Source organism: Haliotis asinina, chromosome 7 (genome assembly GCF_037392515.1).
Source record: "Haliotis asinina isolate JCU_RB_2024 chromosome 7, JCU_Hal_asi_v2, whole genome shotgun sequence".
Lineage (NCBI taxonomy): Eukaryota > Metazoa > Mollusca > Gastropoda > Lepetellida > Haliotidae > Haliotis > Haliotis asinina.
Genome location: NC_090286.1, coordinates 18103338 through 18118443, shown reverse-complemented (window position 1 = coordinate 18118443; position 15106 = coordinate 18103338). Strand labels below are relative to the sequence as shown.

The 15106-nt window shown below is 39.0% G+C and overlaps 1 protein-coding gene across 1 annotated transcript in view; it reads left to right on the top strand.

Annotated features, from left to right (window-relative positions):
- The window catches only part of LOC137291108 (tyrosine-protein kinase SYK-like), a 172289-nt gene that overhangs the window by 55767 nt on the left and 101416 nt on the right, over window positions 1–15106 (top strand). The window contains exons 4-6 of the mRNA XM_067822390.1: window positions 6097–6257; window positions 7771–7906; window positions 10362–10455. Coding sequence (XP_067678491.1) covers window positions 6097–6257; window positions 7771–7906; window positions 10362–10455 — 391 coding nt within the window. The remainder of the gene's footprint in view (window positions 1–6096; window positions 6258–7770; window positions 7907–10361; window positions 10456–15106) is intronic.

Genomic DNA, 15106 nt, shown 5'->3' with positions numbered 1-15106 from the left:
CAATATCATATGTATACAGATACAATATATGAACTAACCTGGATAATAACACAACACTTGCCAGTTGTTCCTAGCATTATTTCAAATTAGCAAGGGGTCCATTTCCATCAGTGAAAGCAAGAATCAAGGTGACTGCTGCGAAAAGATGTGCTGCCAATAAGTTATGTGTGACAGCAACCTTTAAAACTAAACAAACAATAGATAACAAGCTGACCAGACAAACTGAAGCAGAAAGACAAAATAAGTTTGAGCAGAGTACAGGCACATGGGTCAGAACTTAGCCTTACCCAGTAAGGGAGCTATTGTATTAGTAATTACATGAGTGCAGGGTTATGTTTATTTGTTTTGAGGTCTTGTGTAACACAGAGGCTTTGTAATATTTTGCCCGTAAAGTTAAAAGCTGAAAATGAATGCAAATTTAACTTGTTATATTTCAAAATGTTTGCTTGCTCTACACTCTTTTTTCAGTGTTATATTTCTTTTGACAAACTTTTCTTTTTTCAACTTGTTTGTCAAAATATGCACCCTTTTCCTCTCTGCATCAACCCCATTAACAAGAAACTTCCAGATGTCAGACATCATTATCATTGCCAGTTCATTGTGAATAGCAACAGGCTGCTTACTACATCAAAACTAGCCCTAGTTATTTCCCTTGGCTTTGCAAGACAATACTCAGTTAAGATGTGAAATATTTGAGGAAACTAGTGGATTTCAAATCAACATAATGGATATTGTCAACCCAACACAGCATGAATTATTCCACTATGTTAGCGTGTTGAAAATATCAATGACACTGATATCTATATTTGTCAAAGAAGGATATCCACATTTGTCAAAGAAGGAAGAATTGTTCTCAAGATCAAAACCACTTGGAGACCGCAATAAGGGAAAGGTAGATGGACTCATGTGCCATCAAGAAATTTGTCTAATTATGTAAGTATAAGGAACACACAGACCATATATACTGCATGTATTACATGGAATGAGAGAACCTAGCGATTCTTTCCACCAGCTCTTTGGATCTCAGAGTGGACACTAGAGACCACAACATGGCAAGATATACTTTTGCCAGTAAGCTAACAGCACTTGAAGTGTTTTTCATGGACTCAGTGCCTCCAGTTCCAGTCAAAATGACTTCACCTCAGAGATTCAGCAGTCACAAGCATCTTTATACATCATTAGGATTGAAAGGCAGCTTGATAATTCATATAGTCCAAACCCCATATTCTAACCTTTCATAAGAAGATTCACTGTCACCCACTGCTTCTCAGCTGAGACATTTAGGAGTGGACTTGCTCAGGAAATAAGAAGCAGGAACAAACTTTATTCCATCAGCTGCTGGAAAGGTATTCTTAAATAAGGATGTTAAGTTGTAACAGAAACCTACCAAGACTTTACTACCATCAGATGCTTTCTGTGTGAAACAAGACTTATCCAATTTTGTGATGAAGAGGCCAAGATTTCCTTCAAAGGTATATGCTTCCAGAACAGACAACTGGTCCATCATCAAGACTTCAGTGTCCAGTGAATCTCAGTGTTAGCAGGGATGGATATTACCCTCATTTTGACAATCGGGCTCCTTTGATGAAACACCTAGTAAAACACTGATAGCTTTCAGTAGCGATGACAGCCATAGACAAGGGAGTGGTCAAGAAAGCAATCAACTCACCTCTCTTGTGTTTATGGTTCTCAAGAAGAATTCATCACAGGTCATAATGTTGACAGACCTGAAGATACTGAACCAGGAATATCTAAGATGATCCCCAAAGATGGACTCTGATATCAGACTATATCAGACCATCTGCACTGCAGTCAACTGTGTCAGCTGGCTGTCAACTGCCAACTTTCTCCAGAAAAGCCCATGTACTACCTGTAGTGCCCACTTTGAATATAATTCCTTTCTCCAAACGTGGAGTTTCTATATCTATTCAGTATATCTACAGTATGAATGAATTAGAAATAGTTAATAACTTAAAGTAAAATCAGTAAAGTGAAAAAAGTAAAATAAGTCATTGATACTGATAGGTTTTGAACACTCTTTAGTGACATCAGAAATAACTTGTTAACTTAGTTCATTAATGTAATGACAGTGTCTTAAAAACTGAATTATTAAATTGACAGTATGTACCTATATTGTCCTGACCAGTATGATCTATGTCAAGAGTAACAATAGAATGATTTGATCTGTAGTCCACTATAATATTTTAACTGCTATAATCTGTATTAAATCATGCATATCTTCAAAAACCAAAAAAAATATCCAGTTGTGCTTGCTTCAAAGGATTTTCATAGGATTGTGGTCACAACTTCTTGTCCTCTGTAACACGGATTCATCAATGTAATGTAATAATATTGATTTAAAAAGCAACACTGGAACTCTTTGAAGCACAGATATTGGATCATAGTGCAAGTCAGACATAGTGCAGTCATAAGAAGTCCGCCTTTCAGGCTGAGGGCCTGGTTTCAATCCCCGGTTGTGGCACCTTGTTTCAGGTTCTGAGATGGGAACATTTGCGTAGTATTCTTCGACAAGATACTTCCATCCACATTGATTCAATTCAGCCAGCTCTATTAGTGGATGAACCTCTGCGACTGCTTTTAATGAAACGAGTTCAAGCAGATTTCACCACAATCTCTTCCTCTTACATCTGAGGAAAGATCAGCACCTCTTACACGGCACATTTGAAGGGTATCTAACAGGTCCTGTGTTATTACTTGGCAAGCTATGTAATGTTTAGGAAAGGGTCTTACTTGCTTACTCCTTTTATGAAGGATTAAGGATATCCCAAGATTTACCAAATAGCATCCATCAGTAGTTATGTCAGATGAATAGTGTCACCTATTCAAACCTGTGGATTAAGCAATTCTAACTCACATAGAATGTGTGAAAACCTGCATTTCTTTGGCTTTTGCAACTGCTCCCAGGAGGTCAGTGCCACATGCCTTTGATGTGTGCTCACTCACCTTTCCTCAGGTCACCCACTGAGAGATCTTGCAGAATTTCTTCAATCAGATCTCAAATAGCATCTTCAAATGACCGAACCCTTCCATCAAGGAAATGGTGTTTTTTGTCCTTTTCCTTCATGAAAACAGTGACTTGGACATGACTTGGCTACTTGATCTTCATTTGTTGGGTGCAGATTTCACCAATCAAGTCCCTTTACCCATCTTTCATTGCTTTACCCTTCGTAAGGGTCAAGGATCCTTCACAGAGAAAATAAATGCAGTGGATATCACTGTTTACATTAACTAGTTTGTTGTGAGAGTTTGCTTTGTCATCACACCACTACAGGACAGATATGATTCTGAACAGGCACCACTCACCAATGAGACCAATGGAGTGCATTTGATCTACCTTCTTGACTATATTATCTGGATCTAGAGGATTTATTATGGCATGGATCTCAACATTCATGGACTCAGAGACAGCATCTCCTTTCCCAGATATATGTTCATGAGCTGTTTCCAACCAGTTCAAGCGTTAAAGACTGCAAGATTACTAGACAAGATGCTCGCTCGCAAAGCATTTGAGAAGGTTTCGGTATAGACACACTGAGAGTAACAGAAAATATTTTTGCAAAATAAGAAATAGATACAAAAATTCATGTAGAATACAGGAAAGTAGTGACTTAATTGAGTGTGGCCATGATCCCACTAAATTTTGGAAATAAATCCGTTCCTTTAGAAATCAAACTAATGTCAAACCAAATATTGATGGTTGATGCATTTTAAGAGAGTGTTCTCAAATGATTCTATTCTTGAGAATACTAACATTACTTTTGATGATGATGTTCGTGTTCTCATTCTTAATGAGTATTGACACATAGATTTTAGAACACAAATTTCTAATGGTGAAATTAAATATGCGATTAGTCATTTAAAGAGTGGTAAGGCAGCTTGACCGAACAACATTGTCATTGAAATGATAAAATGTTCTCAGGTCGAGTTAAAGCCCTTCCTACGGAAATGTTTCAGTTCAATATTCGACAGAGGTGTATTTCCAGATAACTGGTCTCGTTAAATTATTCTTCCCGTTGCATAAAAAAGGAGCTATTGACAACCCTGTTGACTATAGAGGTATATTGTTAATGAGAATTTTAGGCAGGATATTTACAACCTTATTAAATGACAAAACGTCAGTTTGGTCAAAGATGAGAACCTTGATTCCTGAAAGCCAAGCCGGTTTTGGAAAAGAATATTCAACGGCTGATCATATTTTCTCATTACATGCTCTAATTCAAAAATGTCTTTCACGAAGTAAACACAAATTATTTGTTGCTCTTGTTGATTTTAAGAAAGCTTTTGACTGTGTAGATTGTTCCACATTGTGACATTGTTTAAGAAAATCTGTTTACGAGGGAAAATGTGTATTGTTTTAAAGCCAATGTACTCAAACAATAAGAATCATGTACATTATGGTGATGCTGTAACTAACTTCTTTGACTGTCTCATTGGGTACAGCAGGGCTGTATTCTTTAACTAACTTTGGCTTTATTATAAGTCCAAAGTTGTTTTCTTTCTTTATATGTGAACTGTATTATGATATCATGATCTCCTGTAAACACAGTGTTCAAATGTGTCCTGATATGCTTGAAATACTCTTTGATGATGATGTGATCTTAGTGTCTGATGCTATTACTGGCTTACAAACTCAATTCAATATCTTAGAACGTTAAAGAAATGATGGGAAACTCTCTGTTAACTTCGAGAAAACAAGTATTGTAATCTTCAGAAGAGGTGGGCCTGTTGCTTCAAAAGATAAAGACCCGTGAATGAATAGGCCTTCAGCAACCCATGCTTGCCATGAAAGGCAACTATGCTTGTCGTAAGAGGCGACTAATGGGATCGCATGGTCAGACTCACTGACTCATGTCATCGGTTACCAATTGTGCAGGTCGATACTCGTGGTGTTGATCACTGGTTTGCTTGGTACAAACTTGATTATTTACAGACAACCGAAACTAAAACTCACTCACTCTTTTTCTGGTGATTCCCGAGTGAGATTGGAACTGCAACTGTCAGATTTGCAGGCAGATGCTCTACCGCATGGTCACCAGGGCCACAAAGGTAGTGGGGTTAAATTACATTGATTTTACGTTCACTTCAGTTATTGTTATGTAGCTTCATTAAATTATCATCTACGTCGTAATTGTCCATCATTGAGAGTATATACGTTAAAAAAACACTTCTCCTTGGTTTTGGCAGACAATGTAAAACCATCAGGGTCAGGAAATCCCTCCCCCTCCGCTTTTACATTGTCTACCAAAACCTTGGAGGCATGTTTTCTCGTATACTGTTACAGCAGCAATCATTGTCTTATCAGCCACCCTGTTCCTCTTTGTCACTTCCATTAATTACTGTGTATGATATTTATGGCCTTTATTGGTCATCTCCCTTGGCTGTGTCTATCAACACATCTACTGTACAAGGAAGTGCTATTGTTTCTCTATATGTCCATTGCCTGTCCATTGTTGTTAGAAACTTGCTCTCTCTCTCTCTCTCTCTCTCTCTCTATCTGTGTGTGGTGTGTGTGTCTCTGTGTGTGTGTGTGTCTGTGTGTGTCTCTGTCTCTGTGTGTGGTCACATCTATATTAAGTGTGAGAAGTCCGGTATTCCAACTGTCTGTGTAGGGATGACCACGAGCAGCAGGTAATACTGCTCGTAGGAAATGTCCTGGGGTTGAGCTGGAACTCCTCTCACCTAATTTCAGTTATACTTGTTTTTCATCATGTCTTGTGAAAGCAACTAATGAAGTGTGAACTCAACTATGCCTTTGTCACCTTCAACATGTAATTCATCTGAAGTCTATGCTAATTTCCCAGTCGATGCACTATATACCATGTGTTGAACCAAACTAAAGGATTATGGCAATTGTGTAACAGAGCAGTACTCTTTGAATTATTAACAAGAAGTGAAGAATTTCCACTTTTGTTGTCTTGTGTTACATTCTGTGATTGCTAGCTGAAATGGTGGAAACAGGTCCAAAAGATGCTATCGTTTTCACATATGTGGTTTTCTAGTAAATGCTAATCTTATGAGAAAACCACAAGATGAGCATGAAACTATTTGTGTCATCATGAATCACTGTTTTTACAGAATGTGCGGATGGACAAAGCAATGGGCCCAATGCGTGACTCTTTGATTAAAATGGTTGCCAAGGATCTCCATCTGAAAATGCCTTGGTATCATCAAAGAATATCCAGGGAAGAAGCAGAAGTAAGACTGCTTAAAGATGGTCATCAGGACGGAAAATTCCTGTAAGTTAACATTACCTGAGAACATAACATGAGAAAGTAACTCATGACGTATTCCTACTGTTCCAGGTATTCCTACCACTCTTTCCATTTTTAGTATGACAGGTGCAGCGATTATCATTGATAATAAACCAACACAAAGTCCAATGCTACTTAATATATGTATATGATCAACACCATCAAAAGCACTGACAGCTCATCATACTTTTAAAATAATCCAAGTCTTGAATCACACTCCTTCTCCAGTTGATGTTTTGTTTCACATATTTGGTGTAAATAAAATCGCCACTTTCTAACTTTTCACACATTTCAACCATTGGATATTTTCCTGTGTTATGATATATTTTACATAACAGTGCTTATAATGGTTCTCTGTGAATCTTTTGAGAGTATTCTTCAAACTTTTTAGATCATTAAGGAGTGAAGTGTCACTTACCCAACATAAGTAGGACCCCCTCCTGGCATGTAAAGGCTTTTGTTGTAAAATGATTTGCTCCTTTCTGTACAAAAATACGTCAACATTGGTGTTCATGTTTTCTAAGCCATCAAAGTTTTATTATTCTCCACTGTGTGTTGAGCATGAGGCTGGGGATATAATATTAGGCACTGTTCATGCATCCATTCGTCCCCCCACCCCCCATAAAATTAATGTGCAAAGTAAGCGACCCCTCCTTCTTGTCATGTACAAATCAGTGACTCACCCCTCAGAGCATGTGTACAAAATTTATTACCCCACTCCCACCCCGGCATGTTAAGCTTGTCTGCAAGATATCTCCAAAACTGATAACTGGATTTTCTTCATACAGAGCACCAAGCTTTATCGAGGGAAGGTGCAGGGCCCATTGATTTTGGTGACCTTCATATAATTTTCAAGGTCACAGCAACATTTTGAAGATTTCAGCATATTTAACTGCATGTTAAGATTGTCAGCAAGATATTTCAAGAAATGATCACTGGATTTTCTTTGTAGACTTTCAAGACTGCCGTTGAATGTTTTTTAATTAGCAAATTTTTTTACCACATTTTTTTAATTCATGCACTAAAGTGTTGTCAAGGTCAAAGTGTGTGTTGAAAATATTTGTGTTTTTTTAACGTATCAAGAGCGATTGACTGGTCATGTTTTTGATGACATTTAACTTCATCAGAGATTACAGCCTTCACTTTCATTTCTTTTTAAGTTTGACCAGTGAAGGTGCGGGGTAAAATAGGCCTTCGGCAACCCATGCTTGCCAAAACAGGAGGTGACTATTGGGATCGGGTGGTCATTCTCGCAGACTTGATTGACTCATGTCATTGGTTCCCAATTATGCAGATCAATACTTATGCTGTTGATCACTGGATTGTCTGGTCCAGACTCGATTGTTTACAGACTGCCGAAACTAAAACTCACACACTCACTCTTTTTAATGTAAAATTTGGTAAATTTGTGGTGGGGGATTAGTCACCTAAGTGGCTATGATTGTTCTTGTCATATGATAATGATAACAGTCTGTTTGTCTATTGTCTTGTTTTGTAGTGTGCGAGAGAGAGATGACCATAAAAGTTATGCCCTAACTCTCAGCTCCAAGCTGTGCCCCAAACATTACTTCATCAACATTAATGCAGAGAAATTCTCCATTGAAGATGGACCAAAGTTTGAATGTCTCATAATGGTAGGTCTTTTTTGATTCATTAAGAAATTGTTGATCACCTAAACCCAGTATTCCTTTCATAAACAGAAAACATGGGGCCCAATGAAACCTACCTCTCTAAGAATGCTGGACATTTGACACACACTGACTCACAAACATAAAACTTTGTGAAAGGGCTCTTTTAACTGTCCATCTAATTGTTAGAGTTATTCAATGTAATAAATTTTGCATGATATGACATTTGTAATTTGCAGATATTGTTTATTTTCTTCTTTTTCTGAAACAACTAATTCTCGCAATCAAAGTAAAACAATTATACTTTCTATAGTCCTTTCAGCAGTAAAAAGTAATTTCAAAATGTACATTCTACATTCAAGTGTGTAGAAGCTATACATATGAAAGTGTGTGTAGGAGCTGTACATATGAAAGCGTGTAGGAGCTATACATATGAAAGTGTGTGTAGGAGCTATACATATGAAAGTGTGTGTAGGAGCTTTACATATGAAAATGTGTAGGAGCTGTACATATGAAAGCGTGCTGTACATATGAAAGCGTGTAGGAGCTGTACATGTGAAAGTGTGTGTAGGAGCTATACATATGAAAGTGTGTGTAGGAGCTATACATATGAAAGTGTGTGTAGGAGCTTTACATATGAAAGTGTGTAGAAGCTGTACATATGAAAGCGTGCTGTACATATGAAAGTGTGTGTAGGAGCTATACATATGAAAGTGTGTGTAGGAGCTATACATATGAAAGTGTGTGTAGGAGCTATACATATGAAAGCGTGTAGGAGCTATACATATGAAAGCGTGTAGGAGCTATACATTTGAAAGCGTGTAGGAGCTATACATATGAAAGTGTGTGTAGGAGCTGTACATATGAAAGTGTGTGTAGGAGCTATACATATGAAAGTGTGTGTAGGAGCTATACATATGAAAGCATGTGGGAGCTATACATATGAAAGTGTGTGGGAGCTACATTTATAAACGGGGATTTAAATGCACATCACTCGATCTTGAGATATGTCTAAATCTGAAGAGAAAATATTTAAGGTGATGAGGTCCCACTTATCAACGTCAAGTACCTACATCTGTGTCCAAATAGGACAAATTGTATGGATAACAACTTCTTTATTGCGTGATAGCGACGTTTCGGTACAGATTCTTGTACCGTTGTCAACCATTCATGACATGACAATGGTACAAGAATCTGTACCGAAACGTCGCTATTACGCAATAAAGAAGTTGTTATCCATACAATTTGTCCTATTTGGACACCTCAACTTCTAAAATGCAACTCAAACAAGTTACATCTGTGTCTCTTGGATTGTCGAATTTCAGAACTTTGCATCCCATAAAATTGGTTATATAATCGTTAAGAAAGCCATGCTTCCACTTTCCTAACTGCTTTCTAAGCTAACATGTGATTGGATCACATCTGTCAATGCAGCCAATAAGAATCATTGTTTTAGACATACATCAGTAAAATGCAAACAGTGGCGCAAATGACGACGATTTCTTTCATTGATTTATCTTCCAAAATATGGTGAAAATTTTGACATGTGATCAAGAATTGTTAATCAGTGATATCGATAAAAATGTGAGGAATAAACTTGGGTGGGAATGGCTTGAAAAATTATATGCTCAGGCAGGTGTCTTTTTGATAACTTAAAAGTAGTTTCAAATTATTACACATGGTTCAAGTGTCCTGTCATTTGGCCTAGATTGTTATGAAACTGATCACTCTGATTAATTCTCAGTAATTAATTCAGTGCCTGTTGTACTTAATGCATGTGTGAAATTGCAAGAGCAATTTCAAGGAATTTTCACTGTCATTCTTGCAGCTGTATTAGTGTGGTATGGCATCTGTTACAACCATAGTTTGAAAAATATTAATGTAATAGTCTTCCATCTGACTGAAGGACAGAAGATAACTTGAGGTCAAGTGGCAGTGGGAAAGCATAGTGGTTAAAGTATTGATGCATCCTTCTCTCACTCACTCACTCACTCACTCCAATTCATTCTGATCTGATGAAGTTAAAATGGTTTATGACCATCTGAGGCATTCATGGGGGGCATGCATTCACTTCTCTTTTCACAAGAATGCAAATGCCTTTCTAATGCATTTACATATGGTTGTGGTTAATTTAACAAACATCTCAACATTCATGCAGTGATATAGCTGCAACATGAAAGATGTATTTTCATTTTATCTAATTTCATGTAAATGAAAATGAAGGGGTTTGCAGGTTTCTGGTTGTGCCAGATAAACAGGTGTTGGATCAATGACAATAATTTTTCATGATGAATTTTTAAAATATATAGTGGCATTTAAATTGTAAGAAACTGTAACTTTCTGCTCTTATGAATACCATATATATTCTCATGAAACTGTTTAAAGGAACTGTTTGAAAATGTATAGGTCTGCATTGATGTTAAATAGATCAGTATATGTAACCCTTGTTGTTCTTCTGCAGCTCATAGACCACTACCACAATAAACAAGATGGATTGGCCTGCAAACTTACACGCCCTGTCTGCTGCCCCAAATATGACAAAGACAAGTTCAAAAGTACGTACGTTTTCAAGGTAGTCTTGGTAAAGCGCCATTACAGTCATTCTCAGCTGACCTGATTGAAGGGAGTATGTATTGTGGTTGGTTTGTCTGGTCTCTATTGATAGTGGTGCATTTACCTTAGTGTCCTCAGAAATTACTGAATCAGTGAATCTGAAGCCTCATACACTTTATACATTTATACATTGATTTGCCTTTTGACTTTATGTACCTTTCCACATCAACCTGTGCAAGTGTGGTACATACGTCTTTGGTAGTGGGGCTTGACATGTTCCTTCCTTTTTGAAATATTGTGCACCGCCATGTGAGTGAGCGAGTGAGTATAATTTTATGGCGACACTCAGCAATATTCCAGCTATATGGTGGCAGTCCATAATTAATTGATTGTGAACCAGACAATCCAGTCAACAGAATGAGCATCAGTCTGTGCAATTGGGAACCAGTGACATGTGTCAACCAAGTCAGCGAGTCTGATCACCAGGTCCCTTTGTCACCAGTTATGACAAGCATTGTCCACCTTTTGTGGCAAGCATGGGTTGCTGAGGGTTGCTGAAGACCTATTCTACCCCGGATCTTTACAGGGTAAAAGATCTCTCAGTTTATTCAACTGGATCACTTTTAGGTTCCAATGGCGATGTCTACCAGTGACCAATAGCCACTGATGTTGACAGTAAATTGAAAAGACTGTTCCAAGAACTCATTTTTATCCCCTGAAACATGTTTTGAAGGTCGTATTAAAATGTACTCCATCCGTCCATGCATCTTTTCATGCATCTGTACATATTCATTATTTTTCCTGATCTTGACTCATGCTTAACTGCTTATCTCCTCTTTGCTGGCGAAGGTAGTGGAACACCTGAAATCCCTTGAAGTTCCCTTCTAAAATGAAATGGCCATGATACTCGCTCTTTCTCTATCGCCTGATGAGGGCGGCTGGAGGCACCTGGGGTCCTGTATACGGCAACAGGTTTTTCATTCTTTTGGTTTTTCTAACTAAATTTGTGTTGTATGCGGTTTTTGGCTTGTAAATGTTTATTATTATTATATATATTTGTGATTTTTGTGATTTTTTCTAACAAGTATTTCATCAACTGAGACTTAGTCTCAGAAATCATGTTTTCAGTGCAGGTTACGGCTGTCGGCGGTTGACCCACATGTACTTTGGCCGGCGTGTAAATCTTTATGTTCTGCTCATACTCGTTTTAAATTTTTTCCGTTGATGACACAGAGTGAAGACATCAGTTAACAGACATCGGCAACTAGATCGACACCCACGGCATCATCAACTCCTCAGAACCCTTTTCATCTACAACAGACATCGCAGATGTTGACTGCAACCTCGGGCATCGTAGACGACTCTTCAACACATGCAATGATTCACAACGCAGGTGATGGATATTATGGAGCAACGGTAGGAAGAGAGAAAACGACTGCACTCGTCAACAATGTCAACTGTGATTCAGAGAAAGCATTCTTCGAGACCTGCACACACGTCTGATGATAAAGAAGAGGTGCATGCACACACGCACTCCAGAAGATCCAGGTCCCGGTCATCGGGTCGAAGTACAGAGAAGGATACACCCATACTGACTGAGTGCACTTGCACTAGTAGTTATACTCGGATGAGGTATGTCACATGCTCATGTGAGTGCACTGGCAGATGGACTTGTCAACGGACAAGGTCTCCTTCAGTCTCCACTATTCATAGAAGATGCTGTATGCATTCATCCTCCCCTTCGGACTTGGACTCACACAGTCGGGATCGTCGTTTCCCTATTCATCACATGGAGCCATTCATCAGAGCACCTGATGTCGACAAAGGTTATAAAGTTATCAACTCAGCTCGCAGCAGATGTTACAAAGTAGAAGACAAGAGACTTGCACAACTTGACACCACTACGAGGCAAACTTTCTTCGGATTAGCTCGATCTAGAGCCATCAATGAGACTCTCATCACAAAATTCAGCAATCCTGTCAATGAGGAAGAGAGGATGATTCTGTCTGTGATTATTACACAGAGGAATGATCAACAGTTTATGTCCTAACATCTAGCCTATACTACTGCGAGTATTAGTCTACTTAATAGAACTTCACAAAGTCTTTGTATCAAGCCCCATGGTCTGCATCTACTGTGTTTGACGGAAGGATTGAAGAGGTAGCAAGATCAGTTACTCAACATTCAAGGAAAGTTGTGATGATAAAATCAACACTTTGACTTCTGTCCTTAAACAGACAAATCATCATTAATTTATCAAGCCAAAGTTCTCAAGGGTTGAAAGAGCAAGGGACAAAAAATTGAACAATTAAGGGGAGAAATCGCCTTCTTCCTTTCATCGCCCCTATGGAGGAAATAAACGCTCTCAGACGTCAGGAAGATCGTCTAGGGGTGGTGGAGGGAATAAACACTGAAGATCAGGTTCAGAATGACTGGAGTCTTCCACCCCCAGCCATTCCCGTATAACCGTCTTCAACTCTACTGGCAAAATTGGGGAATCCTCAACGATAACTATGTCATGAATATTCTACGAGATGACTACAAGATTCCGCTGGACAATACACCACCGCACACAAAACTACCAACTCCCATCATCTACGCAGACAATCATTTAGACAAGTTGACCGATGCTACATCAACACTGTTGCAGAAGGGAGCAGTAGAAGTAATACAGCCACAGAATCTAATGCCCGGCTTTTACTCCCAAATCTTCTTAGTACTGAAGAAAAATTCCAGAGAGAAATTCTGACTCATTTACAACATGAAGGAATTCAACAAACAGTTTCTATGGAAGCCAGAACATTTCAAGATGTTACATCTTCCTCAACTAAGACTCCTCATCCGAACAGCAGACTATCTAGCCAGCATAGATCTACAAGATGCATACCTGCATATCCCGATTCATCGAGAATCCAGGAAATATCTGTGCTTCCTTTTCAACGGTCAGCATTACCAATGGACAGTCCTACCGTTTGGAATATCTTTGGACCCATGGCTATTTACATGGGTAGCCAAACCCATCGTCAATTATCCACACCTGGGGGAGCTACGCAGTGCTTTTTATCTGGTCAACAGCATACAAGCACATCAACAGAAGTCAACTTGGACTACAATTAGATTTCACATTCAGGCTACTAACTCAACTGGGTTGGTTAGTAAATCACCTAAAGTTGGAACTGGAACCTCAACAAGATATCAAATTCCTCGGGATTCGTTTCATCACGACGTTGAATCAGATTGTAGTTCCGGAGGACTGGTGGGTCAAGATTCAAGAAATGATAATGCAAGTTCTACTCTCTTTGTTAAAACTTCGACAATGGCAGTGTCTACTAGGTCTACTCACGGCAGTGCAAGATATGACCAGAAGAGGAAGACTGCAGATGTGTCCCTTACAACGATTCTTGAATCTTCATCTTAACAACAGAGGACAGATTCCGCTCCCAGACAACCTGAAGCCTTTTCTGATGTGGTGGACTCACCGATCGAAGATCTGTGCAGGAACCTATATGTTAGAGCCGGAAGTCAATAACCACCTCTATGTAGACGCATCTCTACAAGGATTGGGAGCTCATCTAGGAAACGAGGTAGCAGCAGGAATCTGGAACGAAGAGGAACAGGCTCTTCACATCAACCAGCGGTCATTCATGTCATCCACCACTGGTCGACAGCATTGAGAGACTGGTTATTAAAGATCCACACAGACAACTCAACAGTAGCTTTTCACATAAACAAACAAGGATCAACGAGATCTACTACACCTAATGTTTCAGCTGTTCAACTTAGTTGACAGTCTGAATCTTCAAGTAAAAGCATGTCACATACCAGGAGCCTGCAACGTCATGGCAGACGCCCTATCTCGTCCTCTTCGTTCATCTCCAACTGAATGGATGCTGGACGGGAAGTGTTTCAGCTAATCAGTCAAGCTTTCGGATCACCTCAAATAGACCTATTTGCAACATGATTCAACAAACAGACAACAACTTTTATGTGGCCACAACCAAATCCCTTAGCCTGGGCAATGGCTGCTCTCAGCTTTCCATTGGAAGGACGCCTTCGCGTTTCCTCCTCCAGTACTGTTACCAAAAGTCATTGAGAAAATCAGACAAACGAAGTGGTTACAACTGATTTTGGTCGCGTCCTATTAAAAAAGTGAAGTCCCAAATATGACATATGTTGCATTTGACCACTTTCTAAATGGCATCATGTAATCATAGCTTTCGGCCGTGGGAGCCGTGCCAGTTTACACCTATCAGAGGGGTATACAAAGTATGCAGTCTAGACTACCAGTTGTCCGACTTTTCATTTTCGTGGAAGTCGCAGTGGCTGAGTGGGCTAGGCTGCTGACTTTGTGTGCTGGCGATTAGGTGCCTGACTCTGAGGGTGCGGGTTCGAATCCTGGATGGGACTCAACCAAAAAGGTTCTAGAATTTGTACTTTACTAAGAAAACAAAATCCCAAATATGACATATGTTGCATTTGACCACTTTCAGGGACTGATTATGTGGAGGCTCTTCATGATAGAATCTATTGTGTAGTTTAGCACGTATTTGTTCATCTGATCATCCTCTGGCGATGCATATCAAGATTCATGAGGAAAGCAAGGAATTTCAACGCTTTTTTAAGAGTGCAAAGGGTTTTGGGCAGAATCTGAAA